This window comes from Aotus nancymaae, unplaced genomic scaffold (assembly GCF_030222135.1).
Source record: "Aotus nancymaae isolate 86718 unplaced genomic scaffold, 86718_ANA_hifiasm-v0.15.2.pri h1tg000016l, whole genome shotgun sequence".
Taxonomy (NCBI): domain Eukaryota; kingdom Metazoa; phylum Chordata; class Mammalia; order Primates; family Aotidae; genus Aotus; species Aotus nancymaae.
This window is the reverse complement of record NW_026988428.1, coordinates 61798507-61815485: the sequence shown is the minus strand read 5'-3', so window position 1 is coordinate 61815485 and position 16979 is coordinate 61798507. Positions and strand designations below refer to the sequence as shown.

At 35.2% G+C, this 16979-nt stretch overlaps 1 protein-coding gene across 5 annotated transcripts in view; it reads left to right on the top strand.

Annotated features, from left to right (window-relative positions):
• IPO8 (importin 8) overlaps window positions 1-16979 on the top strand; it is a 74636-nt gene that overhangs the window by 12388 nt on the left and 45269 nt on the right. For all 5 annotated transcript variants that reach the window (XM_012458438.3, XM_012458436.3, XM_012458439.3 and 2 more), the window contains 8 exons: window positions 1934-2090; window positions 4557-4715; window positions 5315-5471; window positions 9404-9493; window positions 10889-10983; window positions 11585-11669; window positions 13748-13882; window positions 15538-15637. In XM_012458438.3, the coding sequence (XP_012313861.1) occupies window positions 1954-2090; window positions 4557-4715; window positions 5315-5471; window positions 9404-9493; window positions 10889-10983; window positions 11585-11669; window positions 13748-13882; window positions 15538-15637 (958 nt within the window). In that variant the 5' untranslated portion in view covers window positions 1934-1953. The remainder of the gene's footprint in view (window positions 1-1933; window positions 2091-4556; window positions 4716-5314; window positions 5472-9403; window positions 9494-10888; window positions 10984-11584; window positions 11670-13747; window positions 13883-15537; window positions 15638-16979) is intronic.

The following is a 16979-nucleotide window of genomic DNA, read 5'->3' as shown; positions in this document are numbered from 1 at the left end:
TTATATAATTTTTGTTTTCACCCAAATAAATTGAAATCTTAGATGGAACAGTCTTTCAGAACTTTAGCAACTCAAAACTAATGAAAGAGGAGCTTACAGGATGTCAAGTTCATAATTTCACTAAATGTCTTTTTTGTTTTCACTAATGTAGAATGTATTGGTGTATTCTCTATGGTATAGTGCTTTTACTAGCCAATTTAGTTTTGTTGTTGTTGTTGTTGTTGTTGTTGTTTTAAGATGGAGTCTTGCTTTATTGCCCTGGCTGGAGTTCTGTGGTGCAATCTTGGCTCAGTGCATTTGCCACCTGGGTTCAAGCAATTTGCTGGGATTACAGGTGCCTGCCACCATGCTTGGCTAATTTTTGTATTTTTAGTAGAGATGGGGTTTCACCATGTTGGCCAGGGTGGTCTTGAACTCCTGACCTCAAATGATCTGCCTGCCTCCATCTCCCTAAGTGCTAGGATTACAGGCATGAGTCACTGCGCCAGGTTGGCAATTTACTTTTATGTTAAAAGGTGGGTGAAGAAAGAGTTGGGTGGGGAGAGAAGAGAAGGTTAAGGGAAGAAAGTTATGCCCCTTTGCAAATCACATCTCTTTATTCTTCACATACACACACACAAACACACATGTATGACATTATAAGTATTTACTTACATTCATTGTTCAGCTAGGATGATTAGAAAGCTTCACATTCTGACCAGGTATGGGGCTCACACTTGTAATCCCAGCACTTTGGGAGGCTGAGGTGGGTGGATCACCTGAGGTTGGGAGTTTGAGACCAACCTGGCAAACGTGGTGAAACCTCCTCTTACTAAAAACACAAAGATAACCAGGTATAGTGGCTCATGCCTGTAATCCTGGCACTTTGGGAGGCTGAGGTGGGTGAATCACGAGGTCAGGAGATCAAGACCATCCTGGCCAAGATGGCAAAACCCTGTCTCTACTAAAAATACAAAAATTAGCCAGGTGTGGTGGCGCCTGCCTATAATCCCAGCTACTCGGGAGGCTGCGGCAGGAGAATCATTTGAACCCGTGGAGTTGGAGGTTGCAATGAGCTGAGATCACACCACTGCACTGCACTCCAGCCTGGCAACAGAGGGAGAAGCCATCTCAAAAAACAAAAAACAAAACCCCACAAAGATTAGCTGGATGTGGTGGCACATGCTTGTAATCCCAGGTACTCATGAGGCTGAGGCAGGATAATCACTTGCACCCAGGAGGCAGAGGTTGCAGTGAACCAAGATCTTGCCACTGCACTGTAGCCTGGGTGACACAGCGAGACTCTGTCTCAAAAAAAAAAAAAAAAAAAGCTTCACATTCCTTCTTAAAATGATGTAGCAATATCAGATTATGTATTTTGATAGACGTGCACATAAAAAAATTTCCTGAGCTTTTTTTCCCAAAATTTTTGAAGGCTGATGTTCATTTCCCTATTATATTTACAAGTAATAAATATTTCAAAAAGGTTAGATGAAAATTCCCAATACTTAAAAAGCAGAGATACTCCAAAATGCTAGTGTTTGATAGTAGCCAGTGGGAAAACAAAACAAAACAAAAAAACCATCTTCATGAAGGAGAGTAGAGCTTTACCTGTTGTCACCTCAGAATTAGGCATCGTGGAAAGTATGATTTTATGATCTCAAGGTATGTTTAGCATGGCAAGGATACATACATGATTTCCAAATGATTTACCTGTCCTGTCAGCTCTGGGGCTTGACTTAATGAAATGTTTTCTGCGTAGACTAGCTAAAGTGAAACCTTCACATTCTTAACGACTTTCTCTTCCTAATTCGGCTGTTCATACCTGTAAGAGTATCCATTTTTGTTGGGTATCATGTTTAACATTGAAGGGTTTGGACTTTCATGCTCTGTGAGGCTGAATTAAAGCCATCCTTTCTGATACTGCTATATTAGCATTTTTTCTCAAACTCAGCTGCCATTTATCTGAAGAACATGGTGACACAATACTGGCCAGATCGAGAACCTCCACCAGGAGAAGCAATATTTCCATTCAACATTCACGAAAACGATCGCCAGCAAATACGTGATAACATTGTGGAAGGAATAATTCGGTCTCCAGATTTAGTGAGGTATGTGGTGTTGTATCTTTATGACTACTAGAAACCATGAAATGATTAGATCTGAGGGTAAGTGCTGTTGGATCAAATCCTCAGCCTCCTGTTTCTTTTTCTAAAGAGGTATAGTAATGAAGAGGGGCACTCAAAGAATAAGTTTCTACTTAGAGGTCTTTGCCTCAAAATATTTGTAATTCTTTGCCTCAAAATATTTTGGAAAAGATTTTGTTGCCATATGTTGCCACAAAAAGTGGTAAGATTAAAAAAAAATACTTAACCATAACAATTGTGTAAATCCTTGCTATTTAAATAACCTTTATGCTTAGTCATAATCTCTTGACTTTTTTACTACGCTCTTTGCTTTTTTTTGATACAGAGAGATTGATTTTGGAAATTGTAGCCTATCACCTATCTTAATCTTTTCCCTATATTTTTATTCACATTTATGAATTGAGCATCTTTTCCTTCAGAGAAGGCAGGATAGAGTAGGTATAAGCTAGAAGAATTGTTTCTAGTTTTTCACATTCATAGATTAGATGCTATAGAGCAGTACTGTCCCACAGAACTTTCTGCAGTGGTAGTGTTCTGTGTTAGTGTTGTCTAGTACTTAGCCACATGGCATTAATGACTGTTGAGTGCTTGAAATGTTGCTAGTGTAACTGAGGGACTGAATTTTTAATTTAAAAATTAAATTATTTTTAAATTTAATTTAAAGTGTGCATATGTAACTAGCAGCTCCTCTATTGGACAGAGCAGCTGTAGAGTCAAAAATTTTGCAATCTTAAAATAGGAGAAACAAATTCTTTTCAACATATGAGGTAGTAATTAGGTATCTTTTGAAAATGAAGGGACAAATAGGTGAAACAGAGGTAGAGGAATGAAATTTTTTAATGGCAAGAGGTTGGATGTGACGTTAGCCCTGAGCATCTAATAGCCATAATGACATAAGCAGTGGAAAAGTAAGGAAGTATGAGGGATAACAGGAAGGAGAACCAACATTGAACTCTTAGAGCAATTAATTTGTTAATATGTGTACTGGTTAAAAAAAAAAATCACTGTTATTCTCATTGGTTGCTCAAATGCCAGTCATGGGACTGATACCCTTATGGTATCATCATGTATCCATTTATTTCCAAAATCTTACATTTTCAGATCTCCCTTAATCTTCCAGTGGTTCTAAACAGTAATGCATTGAAGGATGGCCTTTCATAACCATCCTTTGCTTGGAATGAGAAAGGACTGGGAAGATGAAATTTTAAAAAATGAAAAGTTTCAATTTTATTGCATATAAATATGACCTATTTATTCTTTAAAGGAACAGCTGCTAGTGGCATTAGAGATCTTTATCTTTATCATGAGACAGTTCTCTGTGGCTTTGCTCCTTTTACGTCCTTAAGGCTTAACTATAATCATTATTGAAGAAATTTCTTCCTCCTATTCTCAAAGTTTAAGAGTATTACAAAGGGAGTTTTCAAATAGATTTGATAACGTAAAGAAATGGCATCATTTTGTTTAATTTTACCAGTTTTGGTGAATCTGAGTTACTATTTGTTCAACTGAAAATCCTTTTTTTTTTTTTTTAGTTGCACTGTAGAATCCTAATTTTGCCAGATTACTTTCTAACCATATGAAAATGTCATGTAAGGTCATATTTGGTGATAACATTGAATTGATAGTTTGTAGAAGAGAAAAATTTCCCCCTATTTTCTTTCAAGTTCCAGTTCCAGTTCCAGTTGAAATCTCATTGAGAAAGTAACTGATCTGTGTTATCAGATAACTTCTTTTAGCATTTAACTTCATAGTTTTATTAAAGGAATATTTTCTTTTTTCTGTTTTATGTCTTTTCTGTTGCCTTTTTCATTTATTTCTTTGGAAATAGCTCTTAGCTCTCCTCTTCAGGAATTGCCTTGCTAATACATGTTTCTTTCTTAGGGTGGAAAAATTAGGATCTCAGACTGCTTTGGATAGAATCAACGTACGGTGTTGGGTGTTAACTGATAATGGATGGGTTTAAGATCTTGGCCCATAGAGAATCTTCCCACAATTATGTAGGCCTTCTTTGTGCTTACTTGTACCATCTTTAGGTTTTTCTGTTTGAAGTGATACGATATTTTTTTTCCTCATTCAGGATATGGTAACCAAAATATGAGACATAACAAGCTGGGAAATTTTACAGAGCAGAGGTAGATTCATTGGAGTTTTTTGAAAATTTAAAAAAAGATTTAAACAATTAAAAAAATGTATTTAGGATGAGATAGTTTGAAAGGTTTCATTCATTTTAGGAAATCACCCATCTGTTTATTTTCAACAAGTTCAGTCACTGAGGATGTATTTTAGATATGTCTTTTCCCCCTACCCTGTGTATGTAATTATATAATATAGGTAAATAGGAGAAAACAAACTTGTATGTAAAATATTAGAGGTCTGTGAAACACTATTTATAACTACATAGATTTTGGACTTTTCTTCCCCACCTTGTAGAGTCCAGTTAACAATGTGTCTCCGTGCCATCATAAAACATGATTTTCCTGGTCACTGGCCAGCAGTGGTCGACAAGATAGACTATTACTTGCAATCACAGAACAGTGGAAGCTGGCTTGGCAGTTTATTATGTCTGTATCAACTGGTGAAGACATATGAGTAAGTTGGTCTCTAACTGGCTGAAGAAAGCAGGCTTGTGTAACTTAGAAATAATTAAATTGCATAGAGTACTGTGTTGTGGATATTCTGCACAGGTTATCGGATTAGTTTGGAAAATGTTGGGTTAAACATACTTAAATGTGTTTATTTGCTGCAGTTATTCAAAGAAACTTTAATGTGCTAATGGGCATTTTGTCTGCTCAATTTAGGAAAATATAAGAAAAAGACATTTTCTCCCATATTATTTGTTATATAGTCTATCTATTTAAAAATAGCATAGCAACTTGTATTTTATAGGAAGAGTTTTGGCTTGATGAAAAATACTAGAAACATTCATGTAGGAAAACTGCAAAATAGTCTTGGATCGGTTTAAACTAGTCTAAATCTTTGCAGAAAGACTTTTAAGTGTTGTGCCTAAAACAGGATGTTATTTTAAATTTCTTTTCAGTGTAATTCTAACAATTCAAACAGAAACTACAAGCCAGTGTTAATGTTTTTGTTTTATTAGTTTTATGTATTTAAAAATATTTTCTAATTTATTGTTGATAGTTCTTTGGATGGGAGAAATTACTTTTCTGTTTCTGTCTTTGCTCATGTAGATATAAGAAAGCAGAAGAAAGAGAACCTCTTATAGTAGCAATGCAGATATTCCTGCCTCGTATTCAGCAACAAATCATGCAGCTCCTTCCTGATTCCTCCTTTTATTCTGTAATACTGCAGAAACAGATTCTAAAAATCTTTTATGCACTTGTTCAGGTAGGTTTCTATTAAGGAAAACAAACATGGAATCCTGTATTTCTGCCTGACACATGGAAAGTACTCAATAAGTGTCAGTTATCATTAAAAATTATTATATATTCTCCCATATATTTCTTTTAAAAATGCTTATGAGGAACAGGTTCACAGAAATTAATTGCCCAAGATCATCTCCATAGTAGATCTGCGCCTGTGTGCTTTTCATTCCAGTGTCTGAAATTATGAGTAAGGAAGAACTAGGGTAGGTAAACCTACCTGCCCTAAAACCTGATTACTCAACTTATCTGTTCTATAGCATTCTTGCCTGTAGATTAGTTATGATTATAAGAGAAGAAGAAGGAAAAGAAGAAGAGAGTCCCTCTTCTATGGGAAATCACGTTGATGGTAGTTTCTTTGCATTTCACTCAAAGCTAACAGAAGATTTAGGGCTCATTTTCCTTGGTTTAAAATGCTGCCTAAAAAAAAAAAGTCTGAAGGCTATCAAGGATACTAACATGGGAATCCAAAAAGAAATTAGAAGATAGAGATGGAATGTGTTTGAAATACAAGAATATTTAACATCAAATACTTGAAAGACTTAGGTAAATTATTTAGGTCTGATTGGAGGCGGAATAATTGTTTTCAGGCTTAACTGTTTGATGAGTGAATTAAAGCCCTATTATATGTTTTCTAGTTGAATTTGTCATGAGAAGAGGATGTTTTTGTTGAGCTCAAAAGCCAAGATAGTTTGGATCCTTCTTTGGCTTTTTATTGACTTAGATACTTAAACTGTTTCAGAATATTTTACTTTAATAAAGATTTATACTTTCATTAAAGCCTAATCTTTTAAATTTTTTAATAGAGATAGTCTGAGGCAGATTCCGCACCCCGCTCCCCACCGCCCCGGGCAGCCTTTTTGCAGGGAAAGAGAAAGGGGAAGGAGGCAAATCTGAGAAAAGAAGAAACTAGAATACTAGGAAAATACGTTCTCTTACTTGTTTTGAAATAATATTCAGAGGCCAGACTTCTCTTTCCTAGAAATTGGGAAGTAAGACAAAGGTTGATGAAATAATTTTTCTAAAGCTTTTATCACTAATTGGTTTGCTAAGAGGACAGAATCTACATATTTTTCTCAATCTATACGTGCTAAAATCCTGAAAAACCTCAATATTTCTAACCATTTTGGTAATTATTATATACTAATACTTTGGTAATTATTATGTAACATTTTCCTCTGGGAGATAGAAAGTTAGAAGGCATTAGGAGCCACTATTACAATGCTGACACAAGTAAAAAGCGGTAAAAATTTTGTTTTTAAAAGTATGAGTAGCCGGGTGCGGTGGCTCACGTCTGTAATCCCAGCACTTTGGGAGGCTGAGGCGGGCAGATCACCTGAGGTTTGGAGTTCAGGACCAGCCTGGCCAACATGGTGAAACCCTGTCTCTTCAAAAATACAAAAAATTAGCCAGGAATGATGGCGGGTGACTGTAATCCCAGTTAACTCAGGAGGCTGAGGCAGGAAAATTGCTCAAACCTGGGAGGTGGAGGTTGCAGTGAGCCGAGATTGCGCCATTGCTCTCCAGTCTGGGCAACCAAAAGAGACTGTGTTTAAAAAAAAAAATTAAAAAGATAAACAAAATAAAATAAAGTATGATTCAACAGATCTTGTCCAAGCAGCATTTATAATATTTGTACAGGGCACTTGGATATTCTCTATATAACCTCAGCCAGCTGTCAGCCTACTTCTCCTCTGTTCCCTATCTCAAATCCAAATGGCTCCCAAATGCACTTAGAATAAAGTGTGAACTTCTTAATATAGCCCATAAAGCCCTTCTTCTGTCCACCTTCTTCTCTTATCATTTCTACCTTTGTACTTGTATAGTCATGTGTTACTTAACTCTGGGAATACATTCTGAGAAAAGCATTGTCAGGTAATTTTTGTCCTTGGGTGAACATTGTAGAGTGTACTTACACAAACCTGGATGGTATAGCCTACTACATATCTAGGCTATGTGTTGCTCCTAGACTGCAAACCTGTGCATGTTACTGTACTTAATACTGAAAGCAACTGTAACTCAGTGGTAAGTAGTTGTATATCTAAACATAGAAAAGATATGCTAAAAATATAGTATAAGATATTTTAAAAATGGCACAGCTGTATAGGGTATCATGAATGGAACGTGCAGGACTGGAAGTTGCTGTGGGTGAGTTAGTGGTGAGTGAATGTGAAGGCCTAGCACGTTACTCTATGCTACTGTATGTAGACTTATAAAAGTTGAACATTTAGGCTACACTAAATTTATAGAATTTATCCATAATAATAAATTGACCCTAGCTTACGGTAACATTTTTACATCATAAACTTGAACATTTTTAACTTTTGACTCTGTTGTACTAGCACTTAGTTTAAAATATTAACATGTTGTACAACTGCACAAAAATATTTTCTTTATATCCGTGTTTTAAAAGGTTTTATATTTTAGAATTTTTTTTTTCTCTTCAAACTTTTTCATTAAAAACTAAGACACACACACACATTTGCCCTGGCCTATACAGGGTCAGGATCATCAATATCACTGCTTTCCACTTACATATCCTGTCCAGCTGGAGTGTCTTCATTTCAGGGGCAATAACATGCAGCATGGAGCTATCGCCTATGATAACAGTGCCTTCTGGAATATCTCCTGAAGGACCTACCAGAGGCTGTTTTACATCACTTAAAAAAAATAAAAGTGAAAGGAGTACACTCTAACTAATGATAAAAAGTATTGTATAGTAAATATATAAACTAGTAACCTAGTTGTCATTACCAATTATTAGGTACTGTGTAAAACTGTTATACTTGGCCAAGCATGGTGGCTCACGCCTATAATCCCAGCACTTTGGGAGGCCATGGTGGGTGGACCATGAGGTTAAGAGATTGAGACTATCCTGGCCAACATGATGAAACCCTGGCTCTACTAAAAATGCAAAAATTAGCTGGGCATGTGCCTGTAGTCCCAGCTGCTTGGGGGGCTGAGGCAGGAGAATCGCTTGAACCCGGGAGGCAGAGGTTGCAGTGAACCGAGATCGTGCCACTGCACTCCAGCCTGGTGACAGAGCAAGACTCTGTCTCAAAAAAAAAAAAATTGCTATACTTTACACCATTGGCAATGCAGTAGGTTTGTTTGCACCAGCATCACCACAAATATTTGAGTAATGCATTGTGCTGTGACTTTAAGATGGTTACTATGTCACTAGGTGATAGGAATCTTTCAGCTCTGTTTTAATCTTATGGGACCATTGTTGTATATGCAGTCTGTCACTGATTGAAACATTGTTATGTGGTACATGACTGTATATATATGTATATATTTTTCCAGTTAGAGTGTAAGCTTTGTGAGGGCAAAGATTGTCTGTCTTATTATAATATCTGTAGCATGGTGGCATGTTTTGTACTGAATGGATGTGGAGGCACTGTCCCTCCTCTCCTGCACCTCACAGTATGACAGGGGTGAGCCACATACCTGTGTAGTACAAAGTGGACTGTAGTTATTATGCTACAGTGTAGAGAAAAGTAAGTAAAAAATGTTTGATGAGCGTTTGTTGAAATAAAGATTTTCATCAAGGTGGTTAAAATAGAAGGTTTGACCCTCAAAGGGGTAAGTCATAAAAATCACTCACCCAGAATCTCATGCTGAATAAATGAGACCTCAGTAGTATTAATTTTTTTTTACTTTCAAAAATTAGCCCCAAGAAACAACTCATGGCATGTAGTCTTTTAAATTTAAAAATTTAAGTTCTGTATATACTTATGAAATTATTTTAAGTTAGGTTGAACCGTATAAGATTGCTGTTTTCATTCTCAAATGTTAGCCCTTTCATATATTTTAGCCTTACAATATAGATAAAATTGCTGATTTTTTTTGAAGGGGAGGAATTATTGTTCATGTTGTTGTTCTTCTGTTTTCCAGTATGCATTGCCTCTTCAGCTAGTGAATAACCAAACCATGACAACATGGATGGAGATCTTCCGAACTATTATCGATAGGACCGTTCCTCCTGTAAGAAAAAGTTTTCCTAAGAAAAATAGGGGAAATGGGTTTGGAATATTTGTGGTAGACTGATTCGTTATCCCTGCAAGCTTTTTGAAAAAATTTACTATTATAATTAATAAAATAATCTATAATGCCATTTTTAGAAAGCTTAAAGAATTTAATCCTACCAAAAATGAAAACCATTTTTAAAACTTTATCTCTCTAGTCTTTTTTTTTGTTCTCTGCCTCTATACACAACATATTTTATTTATAAAAGTAGTATATGTTGGCTGGGCCTGGTGTCTCACACATGTAATCCTAGCACTTTAGGAGGCCAAATGGGGAGGATCACTTGAGGCCAGAAGTTCAGGACCAGTCTGTGCAATATAGTGAGACCTGGACTCTACAAAAAGTTAAAAAAAAAAAAAAAAAAAATCTAGGTGTGGTAGCACTTGGGAAGCTGAGGTGGGAGGATCACCCAGTAGTTTGAGACTGCAGTAAACTATGATGCTTAGGGCATAGAGCAAGACCCCATCTCAAAAAAGAAAAAAAAGAAGTATTTATTGATACTATTTTGAAATTCAGTTTTCACTTAAAACTTATAAATATTTTTTGATTATAAATGCTTTTATACTGTCATTTTTGTTGAATGTTTTACTTGCTGCATGTTTGGGTTGTTTTAATTATTTAGTGTTTTAACTCTAAGAATGTACTTAAATTTTTGTGCACATATGTGATGATTTTCTTTGGATAAACTCCTAGAAGCGTGTAAGGCTTTTCACTGATCTTGCAGCATGCTCTTCAGAAAGTGTGCCCTTGTTTACACTTTAATAAGCAGTGACTGAGAATGCCTGTTACGGGCACACACTTAATTCTAAGTTTGTCTGTTTGACAGGGAAAAGATGGTTAATTTTGATCTGGAATAACGATACTATTTTTAATTTATCATATTAGCTCTTGTATCTATTAAAATTTTAGTTTGTCTTAAAATGTGCAGTAGTATATCTGTTGTCCATACCATAAGACAAAGTATTTTGATGTTTAACTTACATGCATAAATGCACAGAATTTAGTGACTAGTTCAGTGAATTTTGACATACACTTGTGCTATCACCCAGATAAAAATGTAGAACCTTTTTATCATCTGGGTTTCCTCAAAGAACCATGGTGTTTTGTATTTTGTCCTCTACTTATTTAGGCCTTTTGAAGTAGGGGGTAAATGTGAACAGCAGCATTGGTTAATTGAAATTTACTTTGCTTATTTATTTCCTGCCTAGCAATCCGTAAGAATTTTCATTTGTATAGCAATCTAACTGCACATTTAATATGACTTAATCTATATCAAGATTTATCCTGCCTTTGTTATTCACATAAATCCTTTTATTATGCACACCTTTAATCTGGGTAATTCTGTCCTGTTAGGAGACTCTGCAAATTGATGAGGATGATAGACCAGAACTGGTATGGTGGAAATGTAAGAAGTGGGCACTGCATATCGTAGCTCGGCTCTTCGAACGGTAATTATCTGTTTATTACATTGATGATCATATAGTCAGTATCTCGGTATCAGATATGATTATTTGTCTTTAGAGCCACTGAGAGCCAAGAGTCACTCTGTTTAAAGTAGGCTTAATTGTAATCAGAGGCTTTGAGATCATAATGAAGTGGGTAATGTTCTCTGGATCTTTTTTATTCTTCTATGAAAAACTTGGAAAAATAACGTTGTTCAGCCTATTGATAATATCTAAGAATTATGCAAGAAGCTGCATGGTCACTTAACTCTGTAATAAAGTATTACATAAATGTAATAAAAACATTTAATTTTAAAAGCATTTATTGAAAAAATCTATATCAGTTGTAACATTTTAATTTCTAATATTCACCCTTTAGGAGCTCTTGGTTTAGCAAGTGAAAGCTTCTGTCTGAAACTTTAAAGTATGGCCCGTAGTCTGAGTACACGTTATCTTGATTTCATCTTGTGGCTTGTGCAAAAAAGAAGGCAGTGTTAGTTTTCTGCCCTAATAGAATCCATCTTTAAATAAGGGACTATATTTAAAGTAGCAAGCATGCTATTTGTAAAATTCACAGTATTTGAATATTTTCTCTTTGTATTTTAAGATATGGAAGCCCAGGAAATGTCACAAAAGAATACTTTGAATTTTCTGAATTCTTTTTGAAAACCTATGCGGTGGGCATACAGCAGGTAATAAACTTATGCTTCTTAAATAGAAGAATGGTTACTACTGAAAGTAAAGTAATTTCTATCTATTGGAAGTAGGTTACAAACATACTAATTCATTACATATTTATAGAGGATGAAAGGACAGTTCTGGGAGTCTATTACAAGGCAATTGTTTTAAAACCAAGTTTACAGTGCAATTAGTTTTAGAACCAAATGTCCCAAGACTGCTACCACCAGAACTGAATCCTAGACTGTGGACTCAAACCTTTTAAGTTGATAGTGGTGTAGCAGTCACCAGTGTTAGACTGGGTTCTTCTGTTAATTCTCTGACTTCTTAACGAGTTTTTTGATCTTTATTTCTTTGGGCGTCACCTCTTTGTTCTAAGCTTTTATTTTAGAAGACTTATATAATATGAATTGGTCTATATAAAGAGTAGTTGAACTTATTAGATGTTAAGACTCTCAGCTGAGAACTTAAACGTTTCTATAGAAGTTTGGGAATCATTCTATATAGTTAAACTTAGTTCTGGAAATAATCCAAGTTGCTATTAATGTTTAAAACTTTTAAAAGCTACAAAGGACAATGGTCTATGAGGACTGGTTGATCAGTATTGCCATTTACATCATATTTTTGTTTATATTTCAATAAATAAAATTTATTAATTATTGACCACTGTCTGTATCAGGGCCATATTGAGGAAGCAAAGACTAATTAGACAGGCAAAAGCTTTAATGATATAGATGATGTTTCTAGATTTCTTTTTTTTTTTTTTTTTTTGAGACAGAGTCTTGCTTTGTCCCTCAGGCTAGACTGCAGTGGCACGATCTTGGCTCACTGCAACCTTTGCCTCCTGGGTTTAAGTGATTCTCCTGCCTCAACCTCCCAATTAGCTGGGATTATAGGCACACACCACCACACTTGGCTAATTTTTTATATTATTGGGTAGACATGGGGTTTCACCATGTTGGCCAGGTTGGTCTTGAACTCCTGACCTCAAGTGAGCCACCCAACTTGGCCTTCCAAAGTGCTGGGATTACAGGTGTGAATCGCCATGCTTGGCTCTAGATTTTTTTAAATTTTCCTTATAAATAACTTTTTAAATCAGTTTAAAAAAATAACTTCTCAACTGTGTTATGTTTATAATGACCTTCTGTGATCTGAGATTATAAAAGAAAATTCTCCCATATTTTCTTTAGGAATTCTGTGCTATCATTTTTTTGTCATTGTTAAAATATTTCCCCATCTGGAGTTTATTTTAGTGTGAAGTTTAGGGAGTTAATTTAAATTTTTTCAGAGGGCTAATCAGTTGTGCCAATACTGTTTTTCAAACAACTTTTCTCTTCCAATTTGAAAGAGTCTTTATCAAATAATGAAACATCTTTGTGCTGTCTCTTGTTGTATGGAAGTTTTTAGTGTTTATTTAGTCAGATCTGTTATTGTAATTTTTTTTTAAATTGGCAGATTTATGTTATGAACCTAAATTGCTATATACCTTATAGAGACAATAAAGTGCTCCCTAAAACTAACCTAATCATTATGTTAGCCAGTAAATATTTGCTTATGAAAAGATATAACTTTACTAAGAATTAGAAAGTACCAGAGCTTATTACTTTGATCCCATATTTATATAATCGCTTTCATTTTTTTTCAATTATTATTCTGCATTTTATAGCTTTAATTATATGTTTGGTTTATATATATATATTATTTTACTGCATTTTAGGTTCTGGGGTACATGTAAAGAACATGCAGGATTGTTGCATAGGTACATACAGGGCAATGTGGTTTGCTGCCTCCATCCCCATCACCTATTGAATTTTTTAAACAGGAGTTTTTATTTTGAAGAGGTAGCAGTAGAATAGAAATTTAGAGTTTGCCTGGAAGTTACAATGAGACACCGTTTAGTTCAATATAACATGGACCTATCTAATAATCAAAACTGTTTATCTGAGATTTCTTACAAAATACTGATTTTTCTCCCAAATCTGTTAATTTTTACATCTATGGATTCTGAATTTTAGGTCATGCCTAAAATGACACCTCCCCCTTTTAACCTTGAAATTGTTGATGTTGTTCTCTGTTTTCTATTTTCCTATAGGTACTACTAAAAATTTTAGATCAATACAGACAGAAAGAATATGTATCTCCCCGTGTTCTCCAGCAAGCATTCAACTATCTCAACCAAGGGGTGGTTCATTCTATTACTTGGAAGCAGATGAAGCCACACATACAGGTTAGTGTCAGAGAGCAGTTCTCCAAAATTATTCTCTGGTTGAAATAAGTTTTCTAGACAAAGTTAATATTACTAATCCTATATTTTACATTTAATATATATTACATTTTGCCATTAATAATTTCTAATGAGTGAAGTCTTATGTCAGCTATAAAGGGTTTAGAAATTTAAGCATTTGAGAAGAATGAAGCCTTCAAGTTTTGTGAGTCGGGAGACTTGGATTCACTTGATCTTGCTTAATCTCATTAAGCCTCATTTTCTCCTCTATTAAGGCAGATAGTGCTTTTCTACCCTTCTTATCTAAAAGTTGCTAGGATCAAATGAGGTATTTTGTGTGAAAGCATTTTGAAAACTTACCAGGGCTCTAGTAAGGTAGTGTTACTTTGCAGTAATTGAAACCTGATACGTTATGGTTTTATTTGTAGGTATGAGCAAGGTTTTTGTTTCTTTTCTTGGATTGTTAAGTGTAGTAGCAGAATTGTTTCTGTATCAATTGTTTGCTGAAAGGTAGAATTTAGCATTGTTATTTAGCTAAAGAACAAATGAGAATGGAAAATTATAGGCCACTAATAAATAAATACTTATTTGTATACAAATAATTGGATAATTCAGCAATGTTAGGAACTGAATACCCACCCTCTCCCAAACTGTGAATGCTTAAATTTTGTAAATGATATCTGAAAAGAAGAATCTTTCACTTTGCTGTTTGCTGTCCAGGATAGAATTTTAGTGTTATTACCCATCTTACCAATAGATACCTTTTCTCTGTTTTATGTAGACATCTTAATAACTATTTGCCTAGTCACTTTGATCAAATAGTGATAATTTATTTGCAATTAGTGAAGATACTGATTTCATTTGCTGTGTTCCTGTAAAGTAAGGGTGAGTTGTGATAGCATTTCTTTTCTACTTGATACCTTTGGCTTTATTTTTACGTAGCTATAAAGTAGGAATAAGAAAATGCCGATCCTTAGGCTGAATTTTTTCTCCTAGAATTATTTAATTTGGAACAAGTGGCAAGAGATAATCCTGTTTTTATATAAATAGTTGTTAGAGCATAAAATGACTTCATAGAGCATTCGTAGCAGTGCACAGTGAGGCTAGTAGCTATGACTTTTCTCTACCTGAAACCTACATTTGTAGAATAGGAAATTAGTTTTTTGGGAAATAGAAGAAAAGAAAATTTAATTTTTTTTTTTTGAACTGGAGTCTATCACACAGGCTGGACTGCAGTGACATGATTGTAGCTCACTGCAGCCTGGAGCTCCTGGGCTCAGGAGACCCTCCAAGATGTATGTCACCATGCTTGGCTAAGTTTTTATATATTTTTTTGAAGATGGGGTCTTGCTACAGTGCCCAGCCTGGTCTTGAACTCTTGGCCTCAAGTGATCCTTCTGCACTTGGCCTTCCAAAGAAGTATCTGGCCCTTTAATATTGTTAATACATGGACTTTTAGGACCAAAATGGAAATGTTAAAAAAAATTTCAAAACAAGAATTATAATAGTAAATATAACCTTGACTTGGCATTTTACACACACACAGTTTGGAACATCGTAAGACTAACATCATAAAGACTGTCAACATATACGTTATTAGTATTCCCCAAACCTGAATAGCCTATACCCATTTGTTACTTTTTTTTTTCTCATTTTAGAACATCTCTGAAGATGTGATTTTTTCTGTGATGTGTTATAAAGATGAGGATGAAGAGATGTGGCAAGAAGATCCATATGAGTATATAAGGATGAAATTTGGTAATTGAGATGGTTTTCTCATCAGTTTCTGGATATGTAAAGTAATATAACTAAATTTATATTTTTAAGCAAATTTTATTACTTTGTTAAATCCCCTGGGTTCTGCTTTGCATGATATAATCTGAAACTTTGAGAGTTTGATGTTATTTTGCTGACCTAGAGAACTTGAGGCCTTCTGATGTGGGAGATGAAAAGCCACAACCCATTGATAGATTGGGTTGTTCTCATGTGGGAAATACTTTGGATTTCTGCATATTTTAGTGGTACCCCTATTTGGTTTGCCTGCTTATCTGAGAGACTAAGTGTTCTACAAGGGGAAGAAATTACATATGGGGGCCTCGCTGTGTGTGGCCCAATTCTTTGGGTGTCCTTTTAGCTTGGATCTTCCTGGAAGCTGGTGAGCTGTGTAGGTGGTCTGATTTATTCCCAGTTTGTATTAATTGCTTCAGGGAACACTCAGGCACTTAATATAGCAAAATATTAATTTGCCTATCTATCTCCCACAACTTAGAAGCTTTCTGAGGACAGGAATTTTGTCTTATTTATTTTCTTTATTTTGCATTTTCTATCTCCTCTGTACCTCTGCATTCCTCCACTGGTGCTTGGCCTCCAGTATGCCTTCAATAAATGTTGAAACAAATGATTGCTAAATCTAGCACTGCATACTGAAAGTGCTGTGACAAAGCAGTACTTTCCGCTTAGTTGAGCCAGGTGTGTTTAGCTATATAAGCTAAGTCTACAGGTACAGATGTTAGTTTGTTGGGCTTTGTTTTTACAGAGCTTTGTGTTTGTATTATTGGATTCAGTAACTGAGGAACCCCCTTTTCTCTTGGAGACAAAGTATAGGAAAAGCAAATGAATGAGAAATATTTACTATCTGCTTTATTTCTCTATTCTCTTTTTCTTTTGAAAATCATTATTCATATGTGTAATTTACTATTTCCTTTTTCTTATGCCTTTGTTTTTCTAGTTTGCTTTGAGTGATTAGCCAGTCTTTCTTCTTCTTTTTTTTTTTTTTTTTTGGCGAGAGTGCAATGGTATGATCAGAGCTCACTGCAGCCTTCTGCAGCCTTGACCTCCCAGGCTCCAGTGATCCTCCCACCTCAGCCTCCAAGTAGCTGGGACCACAGGCATGTGCCACCAGGCCTGGCTAATTATTTTTTGCAGAGATGGGGTCTCTCTAAATTTCCCAGGCTGGTTTCGAACTCCTGGCTCAAGTGATCCTCCTTCCTTGCAAGGCATTCTTTTAGTGTTTACTTCTTTTATAATACCTATGTGTTTTTGTGATATACAGAGTATTTGTTTAGCTTTCAGAGAGCTACCATTATTTTACATATTCTTC